The sequence below is a fragment of the Leucoraja erinacea genome, chromosome 4 (genome assembly GCF_028641065.1).
Source record: "Leucoraja erinacea ecotype New England chromosome 4, Leri_hhj_1, whole genome shotgun sequence".
Lineage (NCBI taxonomy): Eukaryota > Metazoa > Chordata > Chondrichthyes > Rajiformes > Rajidae > Leucoraja > Leucoraja erinaceus.
The window spans coordinates 29,225,054-29,252,278 of record NC_073380.1 but is presented as its reverse complement, the minus strand read 5'-3'; the positions used below and the strand labels follow the sequence as shown (position 1 = coordinate 29,252,278).

Below are 27,225 nucleotides of genomic sequence, written 5' to 3'. Positions count from 1 at the left end.
TTACTTGGGGACAAGCGCAGTTGCCGCCTCATGTGCTCAACAGATGAAGTAAATCGCTTCCTCCATGACACCCTGAGCGATCCAATGAGGGAACAGGAGCTCGAACCCAACAAAGCTCTCATCAGCCCAGCCCCCCCAACAACAGAGTTCAATGTGAGGGAGCCGAGTCTGAAGGAGGTTGAGGAGATCATCAAGGCGGCACGCTCAGCCTCTGCTCCAGGCCCTAGTGGCGTACCATACATAGTGTACAAGTGCTGCCCAGAGCTCCTTCGACACCTATGGAAGATCTTGAAGGTGGTATGGTGAAGGGGGAGAGTTGCTGACCAGTGGAGCGCTGAGGGAGTTTGGATCCCGAAAGAGGAAAACGCAAAGAACATCAATCAGTTTCGGTCAATCTCGCTGCTGAGCATCGAAGGGAAGGTGTTTTTCAGCATTGTCTCCTGAAGATTAACTGAGTTTTTCTTCAAAAACAGCTACGTTGATCCCTCAGTGCCGAAGGGTGAGATTCCAGGAGTTCCCGGCTGCTTGGAGCACATTGGAGTAGTCACGCAGCTCATTAGAGAAACCCATGAAAACAGAGGCGACCTAGTTGTTTTGTGGTTGGACCTCGCCAATGCCTATGGGTCCATACCGCACAAACTGGTTGAGCTTGCACTACACCGACACCATGTTCCCAGCAAGGTCAAGGTTGTGATCCTGGATTATTACCATAATTTCAGGATGAGGGTGACTTCTGGGTCAGAAACATCAGACTGTCATCGGCTTGGAAAAGGAATAATAACGGGCTGCACCATTTCTGTTATTCTTTTTGCTCTTGCCATGAACATGGTGGCCAAGTCAGCCTAGGTGGAATGCAGAGGCCCCCTAACCAAGTCTGGTGTACGACAGCTCCCAATAAGAGCTTTTATGGATGACCTTACCATCACCACAACATGTCCCAGGAAGTAGGTGGATCCTACAAGGTCTTGAGAAACTTATCACCTGGGCAAGGATGAGTTTGAAGCCAACAAAGTCAAGGTCCATGGTGCTGAAGGAGAGGAAGGTGACTGACAAATTCCACTTCTTACTATCCGGAACTGCCATTTCCTCCATTACCGAGCAACCTGTCAAGAATTTGGGGAAAGTTTTTGACGCAACTCTGAAAGACTCTGCCGCCATTCAAAAGTCTATCGAAGATCTTGAAGCCTGGCTCACCAAAGTCGACAAATCAGGTCTGCCTGGCAGATTCAAGGCCTGGATCTATCAGCATTCCATCCTGCCCCTATGGCCTCTGCCTGATGTTGCTGTGATGTGCTGTGGTTTACGCTGTTCCCTTGACCACAGTTGAGTCCCTCGAAAGGAAGATCAGCGGCAGGTGGCTTGGCCTTCCCCGCAGCCTCAACAGTGCAGCACTGTATGGGACCAGTAACATCTTGCAGCTCTCATTCAGTGGCCTCATGGAAGAGTTTATGGTGGCGCGAACAAGAGAAGCTCTGCGGTACAGGGACTCCAGTGACCAGAAGGTGTCATCGGCGGGCATCGAGGTGAGAACAGGGTGGAGATGGAGGGCGGAGAAAGCAGTGGAGGTGGAAGAGTCGCGCCTAAGGCAAAAGGCATTGGTGGGAGTCATGGCAACTGGCAGAGCGGGTATGGGGCAAGGAGAGACACCATCTAATCCAGGAAGAGGTCCGAGCAGGTGTGGAGGAAGAGCGTGTGAGTATACCGCAGTGCAGGATTACCTGGTCAAACATCATGCAGGCAGACTTCCAGCGCATCTGGTTCCTTGTCCAAGCTGTCGACGATGCCCCACCAAGCCCAGCAAACCTCCACGTCTGGGGCAAGAGCGAGACGCCTTCCTGCCCACTTTGCTCTGGAAGAGGATCATTAGAACATCTCCTCAGCAGCTGCCCAAAGTCCCTTGGGGAAGGTCGCTATCGGTGGCGCCATGACCAGGTGCTCAAGGTGGTTGCTGAGAGCATAGTCACTGCCATCTGTAACAGCAAATACCACTACGCCCCAAAGAAATCAATCACTTTTGTCAAAGCTGGAGAGAAGCCTCGACCACAACCAAAAACAAGGATAGGCCTCCTCTACTCAGCCACTGACTGGCAGCTGCACGTCGAAATGGGCAAACAGCTGAAATTTCCGCAGCACATCACAGCAACATCACTCCGGCCAGACATGATCATCACCTCCGAAGTGAAAAAACAGCTGATCATTATGGAGCTGACAGTTACATAGAAACATAGAAAATAGGTGCAGGAGTAGGCCATTCGGCCCTTCGAGCCTGCACCGCCATTCAATATGATCATGGCTGATCATCCAACTCGGTATCCTGTACCTGCCTTCTCTCCATACCCCCTGATCCCCTTAGCAACAAGGGCCACATCTAACTCCCTCTTAAATATAGCCAATGAACTGGCCTCAACTACCTTCTGTGGCAGAGAGTTCCAGAGATTCACCACTCTCTGTGTGAAAAATGTTTTCCTCATCTCGGTCCTAAAGGATTTTACCTTTATCCTTAAACTGTGACCCCTTGTCCTACGGACTTCCCCAACATCGGGAACATTCTTCCTGCATCTAGCCTGTCCAACCCCTTAAGAATTTTGTAAGTTTCTATAAGATCCCCCCTCAATCTTCTAAATTCTAGCAAGTACAAGCCGAGTCTATCCAGTCTTTCTTCATATGAACGTCCTGACATCCCAGGAATCAGACTGGTGAACCTTCTCTGTACTCCCTCTATGGCAAGAATGTCTTTCCTCAGATTTGGAGACCAAAACTGTACACAATACTCCAGGTGTGGTCTCCCTGCTATACTCACATCAGTTCCCAGGAACTGGTGGAGATCTGCCAGGACAGAGGCAGGAAGACATACTATGAGCCCATAGAGGTGGGCTGTAGAGGCTTTGCAGGACGCTCACTCTGCAAAGTCCCCAACCAGTTTGGCATTACGGGGTTGGCAGAGAAGAGGGCCATTCAATCTGCAAGAGAAGACGCAGAGAAAGCCACCAGTGGCTTTGGATTAAGAGGGCTGATCCGTGGGTGGTTGCTGCTGGGACGCAAGTCGGGGCTTGACCAACTCCGGCTGGGTCGCCTGGGTGAGGGTGTCTGATGTTGTGAAACCCGAAACATCCGATGACCCCAGGTTACATCACTGAGGATGCATCCCAGCGCATCTAGTAGATGTATATTTCACACTGTGGAATTATTGTAATAAATGCGAGAAATGCTGCCTTTGTTGGATTAATCAGATGGTTAATGCACAAACAGAAGAACTCTTTGCATAATCCAGCTAATTAAACACTAGTTAGTGCATTATCCCACATTACCATGGAGCTTTACTACAATGAATGACAATGCTTCCAACATGAGCTGCCCATAAAAATGGTTCACGTTGATAGCTTGGAATCATCAAATTAATACCCATTAATAATTTCCTCTTATTATCCTGAACTTTTAATCGCAACAATGTTAAGATGTTCCATTCTACTCACAGACACAGAACTGGGGTGTAAGTGTGTGGCCGAGATTAATTCCTGTTCAAACAAGACCCGGTCTTGGCCAATGCACATATCCAGGGTCAGACCACTTCAAAGGGACTCGGAACACAACTGTTGTCTCATTTACTGTATACTACATTGAAAATCCACTTCAAAACATAATGAAAATGCCCCAGTACTGGAGTTAGTTAAAGAACTATGTGAACAAAAGAGGATTAGATGAATTAATTATCAGAACACTCCATCTTTGGTTTTCACTGTATTTTCTGTCTCGTCAGAGAAGCCTTGCATTTGACATGCTAGGTTGATGTTTAAATCAAAGTTGAAAGTCAGTTGGGTTCTTCATATAGGTCTAATGTTCCTTTAAGATTTTGCTCACCCATTAAACACTTTCAATGTAGAAACAAGGAACTGCAGATGCCGGTTTACAAATGGATAGATGGATAGATGACGTTTCGGGCCGGGACCCTTCTTCAGACTGTTGATGTCTGCCAATTAGAGGGTCTCACTTTTTCTCTTTTATTTCCCTAAGAAGTGAAATCAGGCCCATCAACCCATTGAGTTAAAGTTAGCTCTCAAAGCAATCAATTCAAGTCTTGTTTATTGTCATAATGCACAGCGAAGTACAGGTCCAATTAAAATCCTGCTTGCAGCATCTGCGCAGGCACATAGACTCTGACAAAGAAAGAAAAGCAAATCATAAATTACATGTGAAATTTCCAAAAGAAAGAAGACAGTGCAAAAAGAAAACCAAACATTAATACAAAACACATCTAGGGAGAAAAAACAAATGGCTGGTAGTGTCAGATGTGGAACGTTATGTTCTGTTGACAAGGTAGGATTAGGGTACTGCCACATCAATCCCATTCTTATACTTTTCCTCAAAAGGCAGTAGAAGTCTTTGAATATTTCTGAAACAGAATTAGATAGATTTTTGATAAGCACGGGGCTAAATTTAACAATTTCATGACTGATCTTTCTTCGCCAGTGCCATGGGATTTAGGATTTACTTCCACTCTGCTTTTGTGGGTTGTGACACCGGCTAATGAGGCCAATGTACGAATCACAGACCCTTTCACTCACAGGCCAGGAAGTGGATAATGGGGTGGGTACAATCAAAGGGTCTTGACCCGAAACGTCACCCATTCCTTCTCTCCAGAGATGCTGCCTGTCCCGCTGAGTTACTCCAGCATTTTGTGTAGATCTTCAGGGTGGGTATGACGTCTGCTCTTTCCACTACCTACTTAGTGCTTCCATGTACCTCCAATTATGAACTCAAAATTCATCCCAACTACTGCTTCTTCACTTTGAGTGGCCGTGGACAAGAGAGTCCCAAAAATGAGTGAAGATGTTGCAATTCTTCAAGGAGCCTTGAATAGCATCCAAGAATCTTTCCTTCCTATCATGTCATAGCTTGGAGGTTTGGGGACTCTGGTGTTGGGCACGCAAACAATATGGCCTATCCAACATGAGTCACTATTACCTCGGGACAGTCGGAAGAAACGTCCCGACCTGCAATGTTGCCTATCCATATAGATCTCAGGACTGTGTCAATGGGCCGGGCTCATTACTGCCTGATACACCGTGGTCCCAATTTTGTTCAGAAGCACTGAAAGAGGAAGATTCAGTTTAGTTTATTATCACTTGTACCGAGGTACGGTGAAAAGCTTTTGGGAGCAGAATTCCTCCATTTGACCCATCAAATGTACTCCACCATTCAATCATGACTAATAGTAAGATTAAACGAGAACTTACCAGTTTGAAGTTTGATCTGTATTTTATAAGGAGTTACAATGAGGGATTACGTGAAGAACCCCGCAAGGACGCATGCGTATCATTCTTCAAAGCAGCGGTGTGAAATCACAGATAACTGTAATGACTAAACATAGTAAGATTAGAGAAGAGATACCAGTTAAGTATATGATCAGGGTGGGAGCGGAGGGCACGTAATCCCTCATCGTAACTCCTCATAAAATACAGATCTAACTTCAAACTGGTAAGTTCTCGTTTAAACTTACTATTTTACTTCGGAGTCACGTGAGTGACTACGTGAAGATTTTAAAGCTCTGTGATTTCATGCCGTGGAAACGAGTCCATGCATCACGTCTGCCTTGACTGTGGGAGGAATTGTGTTAACATAATTTGGACATGAATTCGACATTGAAATCATAAAAATGTTTAACACAAATTTATAACCCCTTTTTATGGGTTTAAATTAATTTACAGAACTTAAATTGTTTCTGCAAACGTTCCAGGTTACATTACTGGTTTATTATAAAATAATTGGAATGTTTTCCGCTCCAGACCATCCTGCTGCCTTGAGGATTTGGTCCATTGGTACATCCAACTGTATCGCTGCCGGTGTAGCTGCAGCCCTGGTGGAAAGAGATTTTTAAAATTAGTATCCACCCCAGCCTGTGTTAGCACCTGTTTCAGCCATCTTGAGATGGTCTGGACCGTCACTCTTGGTGTGGTTGCTAGTGGCTGACCAAAATGTACCTTTTCATTACCTCTTAGGATATTCGTTTTCTCCATGTATAACAACGATGTCTTATTATGCACAGACGGTCATCTGTTGGGTATGACCTAATTGTATATTGAAGCCTGCTGATCCCTTTTCTGTTCTGCTTACTAGCTCATAAATATGAAACGTAATATTTTCTGTTGAGGAAGTCATGTTGTCCAGTCTAGTTTTTGCAGTGACTGTATCCTCTGTGCCGTGACCAATACCATTAGCATGACTGTTTTAATGTCAGTCTGTGTAGGGACAGAACTGTTGCTGGACAGAACCAATTCCTGAGCATCTTCAGGATTATTCTCACATCCCATATTTGGGAGTATCTGGTTCCCCTCATAGGTTTTGTACCAGTGGGTGAGTCCCAACAGTGTAATGGTCTGTCCCCTGCCATAGGTAAGTCGATAGGGCACTTCTGGTGCAGTTGAAGGCACTGTAACTGAGCCCCTCATCATAGTGGAGGCCTGCCAGATATTCCAGAACAGACGGGATGTTCACGTCTCTGATACCATGTTTGATACACTGGGAACCATGGTTGTGTAGGCCAATCGGGTACTACTAATACAGATGCAGTGTCTTGTTGCGAATAAATCAATATCTGGTGTTCCATATTTTGCTGTGATATCAGCAAATACTATTTTATTCAACATCCATTTGGTGTTTTCATTAAATTTGCGTGACCTGGTGTCTGCCACTGAATTTAGTCTTCCTGGTAGGTAAGTGGCTGATATCCAAATATCTCTCTGGATACACCATTGCCAATTTGTATAGCCAGATTGTCACATGATGTCGATTTGTTTCCACCCTGTGGTTAATGTATGCTACCACGATGGTATGGTATTTGTAGCTCCGCACCCAAGTGCACTGGCATCAGTTTGTAGTACCATGGAAGGGTTACTGACAATGATTGGATTGGTACAAGGCCAGATGTTATCTATCCACCATTTTAGTTCCATTTTAGCTTTATTGGTAGTTTCGCAGATCTGTCAAAGTGACCTGCATAATTTAGAGTGCTTGTATTTTGCTCTCTGTATAGAAACATAGAAACATAGAAATTAGGTGCAGGAGTAGGCCATTCGGCCCTTCGAGCCTTCACCGCCATTCAATATGATCATGGCTGATCATTGTTTTGGTATGTTTTGGTAATGTAGAGGTCCAAATTGTGTGGCTGGAAAGGCAGCCATCATTATGCCAATTACTTTAGCTACCAATCTGATGGATGGTTTGCAAGCCTCTATTAAATCTCTAGCCTTTCCCTTAGGCAGAGTCACCAACATGTGAACTCAGTCAATGGTGAAACCCCAGGTAGTCCATGGTAGTGGAAGGCGTTAGTTAAGATTTAACTGGATGAAAAATGAATCCCAGTTTTCCAAATAACTTTTTTGTGGCTGTTACAGTTTGTTTGGCCAATTCCAAAGTTTTGCCCATAATGAGTATGTCATCTAAATATGCCACGACCATGTGTGTACGTTTCCGTAGAAACGCTAGGGCTGGTTTCAAATTTTTTGTGAACAGCCTGGGCTGATGATAACCCATTTGGCAATGCTTTATACTGTCAGAGTTGTCCCATCCAGTTGAATTTTAAGTAACATCTGTGGTCACCTCGAATAGGCACTGAATAGTAAGCATCTTTTAAATCAATGCTGGCCATTGAAGTAACCTTTGGAAATTAATTGTTAAGTAGTAAGAAAGGTATCTATTTTGTCAGATCTATGATGATGCGATGACCATCATCTATTTGGTTTTTGATAAATATATTGGGCACGAATTCTAATGGTTCGTGTTGAGTTTTCTCAATTACACCTTTTATGTGAAGCCGCTTCAGTTCAGCTTGCACTTTTGATTTTCCTTTATCAGAAGGCACGAACATTCAGTTCAGTATATGTTGAACTGGAGGGCTGTACTTGTGTATAAACTCTGTTGTATATCCCTGGATACTGCTTAAGATGTAAGTATCGGTTGTTATCATGCTCCATGCATTCAGAAAAGAGTGTAATCTCCACCCAATCTCCGTGCCCACTGTATATTGTAGGGAACCAGACCCACCTACCTCCATAGTTACCAGTGGCAGGTTTACTTTTTGTAGGTTCTTCGCTGCTGTTGTAGCGCTGGGGTCTGGATTTTTGGTTTGGTTGGCGTTGGAGGTCCCCGCACCTTCCAAGAAGGCCGGCCTGGGCCATGGCCTAAAAAGACTCATGTTTTGGGTACCGGTCCTTCGAGCTTTCACCAGTTCTGCTGGTGGGTGCGTGGGGGTGCTGTCGTTGGCTGTAGTGGGTTCCAGTAGGTTCTCTTGTTCCAGCACCCCCTGCACACTTCTTCTGCGGACCCCTCTTCCAGGTCAGCCCAGAACTGACCCGCAGTGCTCCCCTCTGATGAGGTAGAAGCACCGTGCAGCCCTTCGAGAGGTACTGCTGTGGGTTTATCATAGGGCCCACAGTGACCCGACTCCATCTCCCGGAGTTTGTCACGTTGGAGCAAAGCTCCATACACCGCTTCTTCCGGCTCCAGCGCTCTCGGTCGCTGGCCGCCCGCGGTTCTTCAAAGTCGGACTCCTCTGAGTCCACGGCCTTGTTTGTTTTGTGCCTAGCCTTTCCGCCCGGCTGTGTGGATCTGGCTGGTGCGGAGGCGACATTGGGCACAGCTGATCCCACTACGGGTGATCCAAGTGCCGCTGGCTGCTGCTGGCTGCCCGCTGCTCCACGGTCCTCCTTCTCCAGCTTTGTCCTTACTGTCCTTCCGTGGAGTGGATATGGCCGGTGTGGAGGACATCTGGCACAGCTGATCCCATCTAGCCCACCAGCTGTGGTTTCTGCACCTGCAATCAGCATGGAAATACAAAAAAAGACCGCAGCTCTTACCTGCAGGTCCAAGTTAAAATTGGCGCTATGGGTGAACGTCGTTCCGCCCCATCTGCTGCCGTTATTGACTTGTCAAAAAGTCAACGGTCCCATTTGAATAGTCTCCCGCCCGGCCATGGTGTTCTGGCTGGCACGGGACCAAGTCGGCACAGCTCTTCCCATTACGGGAGATTAACGTGCCTTTGGCTGCTGCTGCTGGCTGCCTGCGACTCCGCTGTCTTCCCCAGCCAGCTTCACTAGCAGCACTTGTGGACACTCCTTTGTCCAGCTTCCCCTCCTGTAAAGACCCAGAGCGGGGAAACATTAGTTTTTGCTCCCTCTCCCGCCCGGTCCGGTGCGGGAGCGAGTCGGGAGCGAAAGTCGGGCACAGCTATTCCCATTACGGGAAATTAACGTGCCTTTGGCTCCTGCCTTTGGTTGCTGCTGCTGGCTGCCCGCGACTCCGCGGTCTTCCCCAGCCAGCTTCACTAGCAGCATTTGTGGACACCACTTTGTCCAGCTTCCCCTCCTGTGGAAAAACCCAGCGCGGGGAAACATTAGTTTTTGCTTCCCTCTCCCGCCCGGCCGGGCCCGGTGCAGGAGCGAGTCGGGAGCGAAAGTCGGGCACAGCTGTTCCCATTACGGGAGTTTAGCGTGCCTTAGGCTGCTGCTGCCGGCTGCCCGCAACTCCGCGGTTCTCCCCCGCCAGCTTTCCCGCAGCCTTCATGGATCCGGTCCATGTTTCCACCTAAAAGGTGAGTGGAAGGAACGCAGAGTCTTCTTCCTGCTGTTCCCGACTTTCAAATTTTGGAACGCAGTCTTGGTTTTCAAATTTTGCCACTAAGGGAACGTCGTTCCCCCTGCTGTGACTTGTTGCAATGCGTGTAGCGATATGACACGCATGCGTCCTGGCGGGGTTCTTCACGTAGTCACTCACGTGACTCCGAAGTAAAATCTATTTTTCTCTCTCAACCCCATTCTCCTGTCTTCTATCCATAACCTTTGACACCCTTCGTAAGCAAGAATCTCTGCTTTAAAAATACCCAATGTCTTGGCCTCCACAGATGTCTGTAGAAATGAATTCCACAGATTCACTACTAATTCTGCCCTACCTCCATTTTAAATCTTCTTCTTTCATGTCCATCTTTCATGTTTCAAATGTTGACATCACTGTCATCGTCTGTCCTGAATAAGACACAAGCTTCTGGCGACAATCAGTGGGAGGTATCACTTATTGCAATAGATGATGGTGGTAGCAGAATTAGATCAGGATACTTCCAGTTTCCAGCCCCGCGGCGTAGATGCTTCTGCTATGGGGCCATTTTAAAGAATCATCCTTTTAATATGAAGTTGTGCCCTCTGGTTCAAGACTCGCTCATTACTGGAAACATCCTTTCCACATCACTCTATCTGGGCCTTTCATTATCCAGTAGGTTTCAATGAGATCCCCCCAACCCCCTCCTTCCTCCCCCCCCTCATCCTTCTAAACACCAGGGGGGGGGGGAGGGAATGGCTGACATTTCAGGTCAAGACCCTACATCAAGATAATGTATGATGTGATGGCATTCTAAGGCCATAGATGGGAAAAATTAACCAGGGTCTAATTTTCAGACTTTAAAGATATATTATAGAAACAGGCCCTTCGGCCGACCGAGTCTCCGCTGATCAGCGATCACCCCGCACCTAACACTGTCCTACACACGAGGAACAATTTACAATTTTACGAAACCAATTAACCTACGAACCCGTACATCTTTGTAGTGAGGGAGGAGACTGGAACACCTACCTGGTCACAAGGAGAACGTACAAACGCCGTACAGATGGCACACGCAGTCAGGATCAAACCCATGTAACTGGCGCTGTAATGTAGAGACTCTACCGCTGGGCCACTGTGCCACCCCAATGAGAATGTCACAAAATACATGAGTGTGGGTGACTTCACTCATAATATGGTCACCTGGAAGTTGCCCTCCAGGACACACACAATCCTGACTTGGAAATATACTGTCATTCCTGGATCAAAATCCTAGAACACATGGATTTCCCCTTGCCTGGCACCCCACACTGAACCCTTGGCCAATAACTGTTGATCAATCATTCTCCCCAGCATTGTGAGTATGCCAACATCTCATGAACTGAAAAGGTTCGTCGTGCGTAGGGTGACCGGCGCCGCCGAGTGTGAGAAGGGCGATCGAGAGTAACTTAGAGTTACCCAGTGGGGGGCCGTCAAGATCAAAGGGGGACCCAGTGGGGGTCCCAGACCCGGCGGGGGGCTGCCTGTTCCCTCATGCAGCGGCAGGCCTGATACACCGCTGCAAATATAGTGTTCAATGAACATTTTGTAACTTTATCGGTGCCAGAAACATGGTGACTGTGTGTGTAATGTCTAGGTGAGGTCTGCTGAATGATTTTTTAATTTAAAAAATTTTTCAAAAAAAACTTTGTTCAGAGTAAAAAATATATACCAAATGGGTACCGTGCAAAAATTCTTCGGACATTCTCGGATGCTAACGTTCATTGAGTCGTAACGTAGTGTTTACAAATTTTCCTCGACACCTTTGCAGTTCACATGGCCTCGTAGGATGATATACCTTCCCTTATGGGTGGCATCTCCACCAAACCCTGCCCCGTAATGTCCAACATCGGAAGGACCCTGGACTTTGGTCGTCCCCCTTAGAGCCTTGGCATTGGCTGCACCAAGCTTCAGTGCGTCCCTCAGCTCGTATTCCTGCAGTCTGCAGCGGGCCAGTCGGCATCATTCACCGACGGACATCTCGCTCTGCTGGGAGGTCAACAAAGTTCCGGCAGACCAAAGAGCGTCTTTTACCAGATTGTATGCGGAAACGAAAAATTTCACTGTGCCTAGGTACATGTGACAAGAATGTATAATTGAATTGAATCATCATTGGTTCAAGAAAGCAACTCATCGCCAATGACTGATTAGGGATGGGGAATTAAGTGCTAACTCAGCCTGTGTAGCCCACACCCCTTGAATGAAAGAAAAACAGTCCTCTTTCCAAAATATGCTGAAATTACTCTTTAATACTTGCTACCTTGTCTCACATAAATAAATGATCTATTGGAGATTGCATGCGCGTGGAGCTACACGAGATAAGAAAAGTAAAAAGAGGAAATGGCAATGTTAGGGAGGATAAAGTACAGAGTCAACATTAAACATCACCCCAGGAGACCAAAGGCACGGAACAAAGAGAGAGAGACAACATCAAAGAGGCAAAATGGAAATCAGTAAATGAGACAGACGGAAAGAATGTAGACATGACAAAAAAACGAAAGGAAATAAACAACATTAAAATAATACATGTTTACTGTTGGGAGGGGAAGCTTTACTAAGTAGCAAACTAAAAATAATTAATGCATATCAGCAGTGTAAAGTAATATTCATGGATCGACTTCAATGTTTTAAGTAAGACATTTATATATGGAAATAGACAGAATGTACCAGCAACAACTAAAACCTGATTAAAGAGCAGAGACATATAGATGGAAGGTGTTGTGATGCAAATTAAACTTTTATGCTACTCGTAATTTAATTAAACTTTATTTAAGCTTTAAGCAACTCATTTTTGTAATACATAATCGAGGAAAAGACTACAAAAAGTAGTAAACACTGCCCAGTCCATCATCGGCTCTGACCTTCCTACCATCGAGGGGATTTATCGCAGTCACTGTCTTAAAAAGGATGGCAATATCATCAAAGACCCACACCATCCTGGCCACACACTCATCTCCCTGCTACCTTCAGGTAGAAGGTACAGGAGCCTGAAGACTGCAACAACCATGTTCAGGAATAGCTATTACCCCACAGCCATCAGGCTATTAAACCTGGCTCGGACTAAACTCTGATTATTAATAACCCATTATCTGTTATTTGCACTTGATCAGTTTATTTATTCATGTGTGTATATATTTATATTATGGTATATGGACACACTTATCTGTTTTGTAGTAAATGCCCACTATGTTCTGTGTGCTGAAGCAAAGCAAGAATTTCATTGTCCTATACAGGGACACATGACAATAAACTCACTTGAACACTTGAACTTGAACAAAGTGTCTGGAAAATATCGCTAATTCCGCAGGCCTCGCTGGCCTGAGACTCCGCACATGCGCACACTCTAGAAAGGACCTGCACATGCATACACTTCATTCTCCCCTCCTATTTATAAGTTGAGATGGTCAGGAGGTTTAGTATGTCTTGATGGCCGTCGCAGCACAGGTGCATCATGAGATAATGGTGTTTCAATAGCTGGTGGTATATATATTGCTTGGCTATCAACTTCACTCGTATTGTTATTTACTTTTTCAATTTTAGAATTACTTATATCAGATTCAGATTCAATTTTAATTGTCATTGTCAGTGTACAGTACAGAGACAACAGAATGCATTTAGCATCACCCTTGAAGAGCGACATAGCAAACGATTTCAATAAAAAATAATAAGTGTCCGGGGGGGGGGGGGGGGGGGGTGGTGATTGGCAGTCACCGAGGTACGTTGTTGAGTAGAGTGACAGCCGCCGGAAAAAGAAGCTGTTCCTCGACCTGCTGGTTCGGCAACAGAGAGACCTGTAGCGCCTCCCGGATGGTAGGAGGGTAAACAGTCCATGGTTGGGGTGAGAGCAGTCCTTGGCGATGCTGAGCGATCTCCGCAGACAGCGCTTGCTTTGGACAGACTCAATGGAGGGGAGCGTGGAACCGGTGATGCGTTGGGCAATTTTCACCACCCTCTGCAATGCCTTCCGGTCGGAGACAGAGCAGTTGCCATACCATACCATATAGATAGAGCAGTTGCAGTTGTCTTCCGGTCGGAGACAGAGCAGTTGCCATACCATGCCATACCATATAGAAGTTTCCATAGGGGACGATGGGAGTGTTGAAGGAAGTTCACGATTAATATTATCAAGGAGTGATGGAGCTGATGGAGAAGATGGACATGGTGCAAGGTCACGAAGTGAGACAGTTGACTGACATCCATCCTGATACTTGAAAGTTGCATAAGAAGGGTTGACATCAGTCAGTTTAACTTCATCAACAAAAGGCTCATTCTTATTTGATTGGACGTACCGACGAAGCAACACAGGCCCAGGGCTCGTCAACCATGATGGCAGAGAAGTACCACTAGAAGAATGCCGTTTGAAGTTAAAGAACCGCTCATGTGGAGTAGTATTGGTAGCAGTTGACAGTAGAGATCTGATGGAGTGTAATGCATCTGGAAGAACACATTCCACTGCTGATCTGGTATGCCATTTGACTTTAAGTCACACAAAGCAATACAGGTAGATAATAATAAATTTGAATAGAAAAATTAAAAATTAATTGTTGGTTACCATGGAGATTCAGGAACACTGCTTCATATTCATATAAAAGGTTATTGTGATGGTCTGTAGTGTAACAAAGTAACAAAGGTCCATAACTTGTTTTTATCAGTGAACAAAAGTACACCTATCCATTCCCTCCAGAGATTCTGTCTGAGTTATTCACGCACTTTGTGGCCAGCTCGAGTTCCTGTATCTGAAGTTCCTTGTGAATTCCATATTTCAACAGAAACGCTTGCTCCACTACCTAACTATAATTCATTTTAATTGCCATAACTCCATTTTTATGGATGCTGGTAATAATAGCCCTGGCTGTGAGATACGATACGATACGATATAACTCAATTTATCCCAGGAGGGAAATTGATCTGCCAACAGTTACAAAAGCACAAAATACATGAAACGTGTGCAAAGATTGGGGAGTGTGGGGGGGTGGGGGGTGGGGGGGGGTGGGGGGGGGGGGGGGGGGGGGGGTGGTGGGAGTCAGTTTCAGACTCAGTCCACCCCATGACAGAAGGAGGAGCAGTTAGTTGTACAGTTTGATAGTCTCAGGGAAGAAGGATCTCCTGTGGCGTTTTATCCTGCATCTTGGCGGAACCAGTCTGTTGCTGAAGGTACTCCTCAGGTTGACCAGTGTGTCATGGAGGGAGTGAGCTGTACTGCACAGGATGTTCCTCCCCTCCAAGACCACCTCCCATGAATCCAACTCCGCACCCAGGATGGAGCCAGTCTTCCTGATGAGTTTGTTAATTATATTTGGCATCCGCAGGCCTTCGTCCCGCAGCCCCAGTAAACGGCAGCGAAACAGATGGCACCACCGATTGGTGGAACATCTGCAGCATTTTACTGCAGACATTAAAGGAGCGGAGCCTTCTCAAAAAGTACAGCCAGCTCTGTCCCTTCTTGTACAGGGCCTCAGCATTGCTGGACCAGTCCAGTTTACTGTCCAGGTACAGCCAAGTCAAGTCAAGTTTATTCGTCACATACCCATACGAGATGTGCAGTGAAATGAAAAGTGGCAAAGCTCGTGGATGTTGTGCAAAAAACAAACAAACAAACAAACAAACTAGAAAACAGAATGGAACAGAATCACTTATTCTTTTACATAATAAATGTTGTGGGCGGAAGGAAAAAGGGAAAAAAAACAGCAGTTTAAAAAAAACAAAAAAAACAGTAGAATGGTACAGTAAAGTTAGTACTTGGTGAGATAGGAGTTTGCAGTCCTAATGGCCTCTGGGAAGAAATTCCTTCTCAACCTCTCCGTTCTCACAGCATGGCAACAGAGGCGTTTGCCTGACCGTAGCGGCTGTAACAGTCCGTTGCAGGGGTGGAAGGGGTCTCCAATGATCTTATTGGCTCTGGAGTTGCACCCCCAGTGTATAGTTCCTGCAGTGAAGTTCCCATAGTGCGTTCGGCCGAACGCACTACTCTCTGCAGAGCCTTCTTGTCCTGGCAAGATTGTGATATTTCCAGACAAGATGCTTTCCACAGCCACTGAGTAGAAGCACTGGAGGATCCTCGGAGACACTCTGAATTTCCTCAATTGCCTGAGGTGGTAAAGGCACTGCCTTGCCTTACTCACAAATGTTGCAGCGTGTGATGTCCATGTCATATCCTCAGAGATGTGGACTCCCAGGTATTTAAACCGGCTCACCCTATCCACAGTGTCCCCATTTAGCCTCAATGGTGTGTATATCCTCGGATGATGTGCCCTCTTAAAGTCCACGATCAGCTCCTTCGTATTTTTGATGTTCAAGAGCAGGCTGTTGTCCTGACACCAGAGTGCCAGTTCAGCCACATCCTCCCGGAAGGCCTTCTCATCGTTGTCTTGGGCATGGGCGGAAATCCTGTGGGGGACGGGGAGGGGCAAGTCTACCCCCCCCCCCTCCCTCCCCCCATGTTTTGAGAGGTGTGGGACAATCCCCACCATGTTTTGTAATCCGGATTTTTTAATTCAGTGAAAAAAAACTTAAATTCTCGGCTTTCCGTGAGACAGTGCGGGTGTCATTGTTAAACGGTTGTTAAATGTCTCTATTAACACCATATTAACACTATGTGTCACAAATTGTGTTTTGACCTTCCAAAGTTGTCTGATGTGGGTACAATTACCATTTGAACTAATTGGATGTATTGGTGGATCATCACTGGTCAGCTCATTAAGGAATCCAGTCGAAGGGGTTTCCTGGCCGGCTTGCTGGTAAGTCCCTCACTCACGTTATGTAGTAATTCTTTCCCATCTCTCTCTCACTCCCCCTTCCAAGGTTGGTTCTTCTGTTTGCCTTTATTTTTATTTTATTTTTTTTTAAATTTTATTTTATTAGAAGTAAGTACAGTCATATGGCACCAAAGTGCCTAATATATATTTTCATAATACATTTTATGTACAACTTCTTTTTTTTTTGTTACATTGAAAAAAGAATAGAATAAGAAAAAGAAGTTAGATAGCAAAGGATAGAAAGATGTGAAATATATAGTGTGTGAAGAAAGAAAACGAGTAAATGAAGAAAGTTGAGAGAGAAAATAGAGAAAAGAAAATAAAATAAAAAAGAAAAGGAGATCATTGTTTATAATCTTGACCAACCCTCGTCCAGTCCTGAAACAGTTATTTTTTACAATTGTGTTGCACCATATGATTCCAAAAAAACGACGAATGGAGACCAACTCGTTATGAATTGGTCTGATTTATCCATTAGGAGGAATCGCATTTCCTCAAGATGAGCGGTGTCCAACATACTTGCAATCCACATTTTAAGCGTTGGTATTGATGTACCCTTCCAAAATGTAAGTAGTATTAATTTTTTTGCTATTATTAAACCATAGTTAAGGAATAGATTTTGAGATGTGTTCAATTTATTCCCATCTTCCATTACACCAAATATAATCATTTCAGTATTAGGTTCCATTCTTGTCTTGAATAATTTTGTAAATATTTCAAAAATATCATTCCAAAATCTATAAAGTTTTATGCAGGAAACTAAGGAGTGTGTTATAGTTGCCTTTTGGGCTAGACATTTATCACAAGTGGCGGATATATTTGGATAAAATTTGTTCAATCTTGTTTTTGAATAATATAATCTATGTACAATTTTAAATTGAATTAGATTATGTCTTACATTAATTGAACATTTGTGAATATATATCAGGTATTTTTCCCATTTAACCTTCGTAATTTTTATCATTAGTTCCCGTTCCCACTCTTCTCTAAGTACCTCTGTCGATGGTAGGTCTATATTTAGAATACTATTATATAAATATGATATTAATTTTTGTGAGTCAGCTTCAATATTCATTGCTTCTTCCAATGTCAGGAGTTACTTTTTGATATCCTTGTATATATTTTTTCACGAAGTCGCAAATCTGAAGATATTTAAAATATTGGTTGTTTTTCAATTTAAATTTTAATTGTAGTTGTTGGAATGATAGTAGGTTTCCCATTTCGTACATATCCCCGATCCTTCTAATTCCGAGACTTTCCCATTGGTTATATGTCTTATCAATAAGAGATGGTTTAAATAAAGGGTTATTCGCAATTGGCATTAACAGTGATAGATTTCTTAATTTTAAAGATAATTTTATTTGTTTCCAAATTCTTATTGCACCATATATAATTGGGTTCTTCTTATATATTGTGTTATTCAGTTTTTTTGGGGGAAAGAGGGTCGTTCCTATATTACAAGGATGGCAATCCTCCTTCTCCATTTTTATCCATTCTGTCTGTTGGGTAGAACTATCCAACCAATAAATCATATTCTCAATATGCACTGCCCAGTAATAATACATAAAATTCGGAAGTGATAGTCCCCCGACCTCTTTTGGTTTACATAAGTGTTTTGTTGTGATTCTATGTGATCTATAGTCCCAAAGATAATTTGTAATGTTAGAGTCTAATTAAAAAAAAAATATTTTGGTATATATACCGGTATAGACTGAAATAGGTATAGTATGTTTGCCTTTATTTGTTTTATTTGTTTGTGTTATTTATCACATTGTAGCTTTTGAAAGATTCAAGCGGGTATCAGACACTTTCTAAGGGCTGAATCGGCCCGTTCACAGGGCCTTTCTTCGCCCGGCGTGGCTTAAAATCAAATTGCTGTGTCAAGGCTCCCGATGTTGAAGTGTAGGGTTATAAGGAACACTAGTCTTCAAACTAAAACTCTATCTTTTTTCATGGGTGCTGCCTGACCCCCTGAATGTTTTAATTTCATATTTGTGTGCCCGTTGCCCGTTGCCAATTGTGGAATTGTGCTTGAATCCACGCTTGGATTTCTGATCACGGGTGAGAAAGTTACACGGAGCCATTGCAGATACCTTACAAAACAGATAAGAGAAATCCTGACCTGAAATGTAGTCTGTCCATTCTCTCCACAGATGCTGCCTGACTCGCTGAGTTACTCCAGCATTTTGTCTGTCGCTCAAGATTCCAGCATCTACAGTTCCTTGTGAGTCTATGATTAGGGTCTGATCTTTCCCACAATGTTTGCAGCTAACCACCTCAACTTAACGCAGTGTGGCAGAAACTGGCATTTAAATCATTTCCAGAATAAAATGTCACAGAAATTTGAAAAAAAAATCCCAGCCCCATTCTAATCCAATCAATGCCCATTTAAAGAATGGATGGATTTTTTTAAATAGGGGTTTGCCAGGGTTGCTTCACACCAGTTTAACACTTTCAACTCATCAGAACTCATGAATCTGAACTAGTTAAGATTATTTTAAAGAAAGGAGGTTGCAACAGATCATTCGGAGATGGTACATTTTTTACATTTTAAAAATGAACTTTATTCAGAATTTAAAATGCATACAAATCAAAGATGTGGATAAAAGGAACTGCAGATGCTGGTATACAAAAAAGAACATAGCGCTGGATTAACTCAGCAGGCCAGGCAGCATCCCTGGAGAACATGTATAGGTGATGTTCCGGGCCCTTCTTCAGACTGATAGTCTTTCTGTCCTCCACCCCTCTTACAATCAGTCTGAAGAAGGGTCTCGACCCGAAACGTCACCTATCCATGTTCTCCGTATATATGCTGCCTGACCCACTGAGTTACTGCATCATTTTGTGTCTTTATTATATTATCAAAACAAAGCAAGGAACTGCAGATGCTGGTTTACAAAAAGGCACAAAGTGCTGGAGTAACTCAGCAGGCCAGATGCAGCCTTACCCGCTGAGTTACTCCAGGTTTTGTCACTTTATGCAAAACAAAAACTCTTCAAAAACTCCACTCTCAGTGTCTACATTCAAAAATATCTACTCAGTGGTGTTCACACCTAGCTTTAAAGACAATACCATTGCTACTCATGTGGCCCCCTGGTATGGTATCCCTTCCCTTGTTTGAGGGGTGTCCCCAACAGACTCTGTCCCTCAGTGTCCTGCAGCGGAAGAACCCTAGACCGTGGTCCTCCTCCCAAACCCCACTGTCAGGTATATTAATAACCTCCACTGCAGCGGGGCTGCTCCAGTCGAATCCTCTCCTTAATCTCCAGTGCGTTTTAGTGCAATTTAAGTGTCACCAAGCCTCAATCACACCCTTTGTTGGCGACAGCGGAAAGGGGTGGATGGGCGATAAGCCCACACCATTGTCTGAACTTCTAAAGCCCCTTTTGCACCCGTGCATTGAATAACTTCTACACCCCCCACCCCCCTCCCTCCCTCATCAGAAGAAACCACGCAGCCAGAAAGCACGGGGGTCGGTAGATGGGCAGTAATAGTCGGCGTAAGGCCAGCTCTCAGTGCACAGTGGTCAAACGCTTGGATTGTGCATGAACGTAAGTGGATGCACCGCCTGCAATAGCAAGTGGAAAAGAGCATATGGAAAGCAGGAGCGTAAAATCCTGGGTGCGTTGATGAGAATCCTTTGAGCTCCAGTGGCCACGCCCAGAGACAACATTTGTGACGGGAGGGCTGGAGAGAGAGAGAGAGAGAGAAAAGAAAGTTTGTTGAACCTTCGGGAGCAGAGAAGTCAGCGCGTATCACAGCGAGGATGGCAGCGAGCCTGCTGGTGTGGAAGGTGCTGCTCCTGCTCTTGTGTCCCGGGATAGAGTCCCAGCAGAGAGGTAAGTGAGAGATGGAAGAGGACAGACTCCGACCAAATAGCTACTAAATGTGTGTGTGTGTGTATATACGTGTGTGTGTATATATGTGTGTATATATATGTGTGTGTGTGTGAGGGGTGAGAGATGCGGTGAGGATTATGCTGGAGGTGTGGGGGGAAAGTCACGGCAAAGGATGCTGAATATTTAACACGTGCACCAGTCTTTAAACGCCTGTGAGAAAACTCTGCGAAGTGCTGGAAAACTAACAAAACGGCTACACTTGGACGCACGGGGAATTACAATACAGATTAACAAAAGTTAACAAAATAAAAAAGACAAAGTGTTGGAATAGCTCACAATAGCAGCAAACGCTGACAATACAGCAGTGGAGTCAAATCAATTAAACGAGTTAGCTTTACCCTTCAGTGTTGGCGGGTGGGAGCTTTGCCTCATAATTTCAGCAGTCCCAGTGCTTGCGACCCGGGCCAGTCCTACGGGGAAAGTTGAAAGTTTGGTGAGAGTTTGAGGAAAAGTTGGTCGCTTGCGAGGAATTCAACTTTGTCACCCGAGGGAGACGCAGAGATGCGGCAGAACTCGCGTGTTTGCAGATCTGTACTTGCCTTAATAATTTTAATTTGACGTTGCCAGATTTATGGCCAGTGCCGCGTAGAATGGGAGCTGTTAGCATAAGAATCTGGTCCCTTGTTAATGGGCGATCTCCCGTTCAACGTTAACACAGTGCGTGAGTGTGTATTATATATTACACATCAAACATACCAACTATAACAACAATGTATAGCTTTACATAATATTAATATTAATAAAACAGTAAAAGTTGAAAATACCCAGCAAGCCGAGCAGCATGCATGGAGAGAGAAGTAGAGTTAACTTTTGGACATAAGTTCAAGCTGCATAATTAGGCCATTCCGCCCTTCAATCATGACTGATCCTAACCCCATTATCCTGCCTTCTCCCATATCCCCTGACACCCGCACTATTCAAGAATCTGCCAATCCTATATAACCATTAACGTTGCATTATTAGACATAGCAGCAGAATTAGGCCATTCGGCCCATCGAGTCCACACTACCATTCAATCATGGATGATCTATTTCCACCTCTCAACCCCATTCTCCCGACTTCTTCCCGTAACTTTTGATGCCCTTTTTTGCACTGATCACGCTTCTGAAAGTGACGGGGCTATAAGTTATTTCCCGGGGGATCTCAGGCAAAATGGTTGTTACGTTTCCAATGCGCTCACTTAAATAACCCGAAAATTTAGAGAGTTAACAGCGTTGAGCTGCAAATCCTATAATTAAACGTTTCTAATGCATAGCGGGGGAAGAATGTAATCTTCCAAGCGGAAAATGAATGGTGAATGGTAGAACACACCATGTCCTATCTATCCTCTGCAAACAGAGATGGTGTGTGCTGCTTGTGCCCGACATCGTGCAGCGCTCTGATTGAGAACACCCTGGTGTCCCTGTTGCCCACTCGCTGTCTTCCCGGTTCCTCCCGCAGCAATTCAATCCCTTGATTGTTTCTTTGAATTCTCGCTGTCCAGGAAGAAACTCGGATTTCGTGCGTGCATGTGAAATTCGATGTTAATCCATCAAAGCGGCGGGGGTCCCGCTATCTCCGCCGCCCGCCAGCCCCGAAGAACAATGCCCACCCTGTCACCACCATTAGAAGTCGTTCACTTCGTTGTCTTTGCACCGCGCCGAGTTTTTAAAGCCGGCTGCAAGTTGCTAACTCTGCGACATGGCCACTTTGTGTCACTTCGCTTTGCAGCAACTTTCCCCTCTCTCCAATCCGTATTTGACAATGGCATTAACTTTTACCGGCGTCGTGTTGCTGCTTGCTTGCTTCTTCATTGTATCCGAACGTTTCAAAGGTGCATCGAAGCCGTGACCCCCCCCCCCCCCCTCCTATTGAAGCCCGACCCATGTCTAGTTATTGTTGCCGAACTTTGATTAAGCTAAGAAGATCGAGAGATTATTTGATAAAAGTGTTGCATTTTCTGTTTTAACTGATAAGTTTAAAAAAATCTGGTTATTTTATAATGTAAAAAAAAGAACTGCAGATGTGTAGGAAGGGGTGTAGCAGATGCTGTTTTAAACCAACGATAGACACAAAATGCTTAATTAAATCGGCGGGTTAGGCAGCATCTCTGGAGAAAATCGATAGGTGCCGTCTCGGATCGGGACCCTTCTTCGGTCTAATTATTTTATGCTTGGGTATAAACAAATGTTGCAATGTCAATTAATATTTTTTGACTTCATATACTTTACTGGACTTTATCTTCCACTATACGTTATTCCCTGCATCCTGTATCTGTCCACCGTGTTCGTGGGCAATCATGTATTGTCTTTACACTGACGGGTTAACACGAAACAAAAGCTTTTCATTGTACCTCGGTACACGTGACAAAACTAAACTAAATTAAACTTTAAGAATGTGGTATTTCATTGTCCACAGACTTGTAATCAAATGGGGTTGATCGTGGATAGATCACGGTATCTACTGGTCTGCAGTGTTTGGTTAACTTGGGACAAGTAGGGAAAACTTGTTTCCCTTACCCACAACCAGTCTGAAGAACGGTCTCGACCCGAAACGTCACCCATTCTTTCTCTCCAGAGATGCTGTCTGTCCCGCTGAATTACTGCAGCTTTTTGTATCTATCTAAAGTTAAGTTAGGGTCAGGTCAGGAAAAATAAGTGCAGCAATGGACAACTTTGAAAATGCAGGCTTTTGTTGTCATTACCAGTTTAGTAATATAATTATGCAGACCAAAAGTTTGCCTCGCATTACTTTTTAACATCAGAAAATATGGAATTTTGCCAAAATATAATTACCGAAAGCGAAAATCTGATAATCTGAATAGTGAATAATAAAGTATCACTCATTCAAATCTAAAAAGTCAATCACTGAAAATCTAGCAACTATTGACAAAGCAGGTAGAGAGAGATGCTGGTTTATACCTAATAATGCTCTCGACCCGAAACGTCACCTATTCCTTTTCTCCAGAGGTGCTGCCTGACCCACTGAGTTACTCCAGCTTTTTGTGTTGAACTTCTTCATTAACAGTTCCACACCAGAGCACCACAATGTCTGTGCCGACCATGATGCCAGGTTAAGATAATCCCACCTGCCTCTGAAATGTTGCTATCATGTCTGCTTCCACTAACACCCTGGTTACATGTTCCACTCACTGTGTAAAACAGAACTTGAGATAAACATTCCCCCTTGCACTTTAAAAGCCCTGTCCCACGGTACGAGTTCATTCCAAGAGCTCTCCCGAGTTTAAAAAAAATCAAACTCGTGGTAAGCATGGAGAATGAAAGTAGCGGGTACGTCGGAGCTTGGGGACGTCTCTTAGCGCTAGCGACAGGTACTCAGGAAAACTCGCTAATGGCAGGTAAGCTCGGGAAGACTCGTGAAGATTTTTCAACATGTTGAAAAATGTCCACAAGAGCCCCGAGTACCGACGAGTGGCCATTACTGTAAATCTCCAAGTTCGAATCAGGGCAAACTCGGGAGAGCTCTTGGAATGAACTCGTTCCATGGGACAGGGCTTTAAAGCTATGCCCTCTGGTATTTAACAGTTGCACCCTGAAAAAAGACTGACAATCTACCCTCGATATGTCTCTCCTAATTTCATCTGCTTCCATTGGGTCACCTTTCAGCCTCCAGATGCTCTAGAGAAAACAATCCAAGTTTGTGCAACCTCTCCTCGTAGCTAATGCTCTCGAATCCAGTTGATCCTTTTCTGCACCCTCTCCAACTTTACCCCCCCCCCCAGCCCACTCTGGCTGAGTCCCTCTTTGTTCTCCATCATGCCCGCCCGACCTCTGGCACCCACCGCGCGGGCCATTGTCATTTTCAGGAGCAATGGACTTGTAATCCAAGATTCCACCATGTTAATGCTCCTTTTCTCTTGCATTGGTTCCATATACATGAATGTCTGTAGGTCAATAATAATTAATATACATCAATGATTTAGATGAAAGGATTAAAAGTAACATTAGCAAATTTGCAGGTGACACAACGCTGGGTGGCAGTGTGTGAACTGTGAGGAGGATGCTATGAGGATGCAGGGTGACTTGGACATGTTGGGTGAGTGGGCAGATGCGTGTCAGATGTAGTTTAATGTGGATAAATGTGAGGTTATCCACTTTGGTGGCAAGAACAGGAAGGCAAATCTGAATGGCATCAAGTTAGGAAAAGGGGAAGTACAAGGACATCTGGGTGCCCATCAGTCACTGAAAGTAAGCATGCAGGTACAAGCAGACAATGAAGAAAGCTAATGGGATGTTGGCCTTCATAACACGAGGAGTTGAGCATAGGAGCAAAGAGGTCCTTCTGCAGTTGTACAACGCCCTGGTGAGACCACACCTGGAGTATTGTGTGCAGTTTTAGTCTCCAAATTTGAGGAAGGACATTCTTGTTACTGAGGGAGTGCAACGTAGGTTCACGAGATTAATTCCCGGGATGGCGGGACTGTTAAAAGTTGAAAGAATGGAGCGACTGGACTTGTATACACTGGAATTTAGAAGGTTGAGAGAGTATCTTATTAAAACATATAAAATTATTGAGGGATTGGACACACTAGAGGCAGGAAACATGTTCCAGATGTTGGGGGAGTCCAGAACCAGGGGCCACAGTTTAACAATAAGGGGTGTAATGTTAAATTTGTACAAGGCATTGGTGAGGCCAATTCTGGAGTATGGTGTACCATTTTGGTCGCCTAATTATAGGAAGGATGTCAACAAAATAGAGAGAGTACAGAGGAGATTTACTAGAATGTTGCCTGGGTTTCAGCAACTAAGTTACAGAGAAAGGTTGAACAAGTTAGGTCTTTATTCTTTGGAGCACAGAAGGTTAAGGGGGGACTTGATAGAGGTCTTTAAAATGATGAGAGGGATAGACAGAGTTGACGTGGATAAGCTTTTCCCATTGAGAGTAGGGAAGATTCAAACAAGAGGACATGATTTGAGAATTAAGGGACAGAAGTTTAGGGGTAACATGAGGGGGAACTTCTTTACTCAGAGAGTGGTAGCTGTGTGGAATGAGCTTCCAGTGGAAGTGGTGGAGGCAGGTTCGATTTTATCATTTAAAAATAAATTGGGTAGGTATATGGACGGGAAAGGAATGGAGGATTATGGTCTGAGTGCAGGTAGATGGGACTAGGGGAGAATACGTATTTGGCACGGACTAGAAGGGCCGGGATGGCCTGTTTCCGTGCTGTAATTGTTATGTGGTTATCTGGTTATATGGGTAGGCCATTTAGAACGGAGATGAGGAAAATCTTTTTCAACCAGAGAGTTGTGAATCTGTGGAATTCTCTGCCTCCGAAAGCATTGGAGGCTGATTCTCTGGATGCTTTCAAGAGAGAGTTAGATAGAAAGGTAGCAGAGTCATGGGATATGGGGAGAAGGCAGGAACGGGGTACTGATTGTGGATGATCAGCCATGATCACAGTTAATGGCGGTGCTGGCTCGAAGGGCCAAATGGCCTACTCCTTGTCTATTGTCTAAACTGCAACACCTCAAATTTGTATCGGAAGGAACTGCAGATGCTGGTTTAAACCGAAGATAGACACAAATGCTGGGGTAACTCAGTGGGCGGGACAGGCAGCATCTCTGGAGCGAAGGAATGGATAACGTTTTGGGACGAGACCCTACTTCACTCAGATTCAGTCTGAAGAAGGGTGTTGACCTGAAATGTCACCCATTCCTTCTCTCCAGAGATGCTGCCTGCCCCGTGAGTTATTCCAGCATTTTGTGTCTATTTTCACACTTCAAACATGTTCAAATTAAACTCCATCTATCATTTCTCGCCTGTATTCCCAACTGATCTGTATCCTTTGACAACCTCCCTCACTGCTGACAAATCCACCAATTTGTATGTCTGCAAGGGATCTTGTTGATGCATTACAATGGCGACCTCACATCCAAAGTATATAATAGGCTATAAAGCATAAAAGGCACTGTACAAGAATGTACTGTGAATCCACAGAGAATATCATCATCAAACCATGTCTTTATTCCCTGGTGCAACCTTTTCCCTTTGATAAACTGGAACAATGTCTCAGTGGTATTGGGCATGAGTCAGAGTTCTGGGGAATTAGGTTTGTTTCTGCAGTCTCTCTCTAAGTACTTCAATACTTCCAGCAACAAATCTTTTTTACATTCCTGAGACATCTGGCCTCATGTCAGATGCCTTAAGCTGAACCATGTCGCAATGCCATACATTAAAAAAATGTTGCTGACCTTTATTTCCAATCTTTATTGAGTGAAAAACATGTAAGAAGGTGACAACAAATACAATAACTCTATGAAGATTTCTACATTGTCTTCAGCAGTTCTTTGTACTCCCGTGGCAGTTTTTGTGTCATCGGCATTGGCTGTTATAATTGGATAAGGAGAGCAAGAATATAGTTGAGGTTGAGGGTAGATCAAGTGGGCTTCATTGATTGAGAAATGAGCTTCGTAGAAACAAGGAACTGCAGATGCTGCTTTACAAAAAAAAGACACAAAGTGCTGGAGTAACAGCAGTCGGGCCCTTTTTCGTACTTGCTTGGAGTAGAAGAGCTTTTTGAAGCAGTCTGTAAATAAGTACAAGAATATAGAAGAGGATATAATTGGATAGACTCTGGATATTGATGTGCTCCACTGCATTTAATCTACGCAAGATAAAAAACTTTTAGCAATAGTTTACATTTTACAGGGTAAGATATGTGGAAAGGTCACCTAAAGATTTATCCAATTGACTGAAAAGTGGTTTCTATTTTACCAAATTAAAAACATGATTGAGCTAGAATACTTTTACACTAATTCTATTATCCACTTAAGTTTGTGCCTGTTTTGTGAGACGGGATCCTTGTTTACTCTTACTGTACATTGCAAATTCTGGCACACATTGACTGATATTTCAGACTTCCTCATTTATACTTTACCTAAATACTGGGAGTCTTCTATATTCAAGGGACCTCCTCAACTTCCTTCAGTCTCTGTGCTGGGTATGCT

General features: G+C 44.3%; 1 protein-coding gene and 1 long non-coding RNA gene across 2 annotated transcripts in view; one reads left to right on the top strand and one right to left on the bottom strand.

Moving 5' to 3' along the window:
• The window catches only part of LOC129696229 (uncharacterized), a 33,470-nt gene extending 11,270 nt beyond the window's left edge, over window positions 1–22,200 (bottom strand). The window contains exon 1 of the long non-coding RNA XR_008723292.1: window positions 20,617–22,200. This is a non-coding gene — a long non-coding RNA (uncharacterized LOC129696229). The remainder of the gene's footprint in view (window positions 1–20,616) is intronic.
• Window positions 19,822–27,225, top strand: part of lama1 (laminin, alpha 1) — a 273,548-nt gene continuing 266,144 nt past the window's right edge. Inside the window, exon 1 of the mRNA XM_055633912.1 lies at window positions 19,822–20,218. Within this exon, the coding sequence (XP_055489887.1) occupies window positions 20,146–20,218 (73 nt within the window). The 5' untranslated portion in view covers window positions 19,822–20,145. The remainder of the gene's footprint in view (window positions 20,219–27,225) is intronic.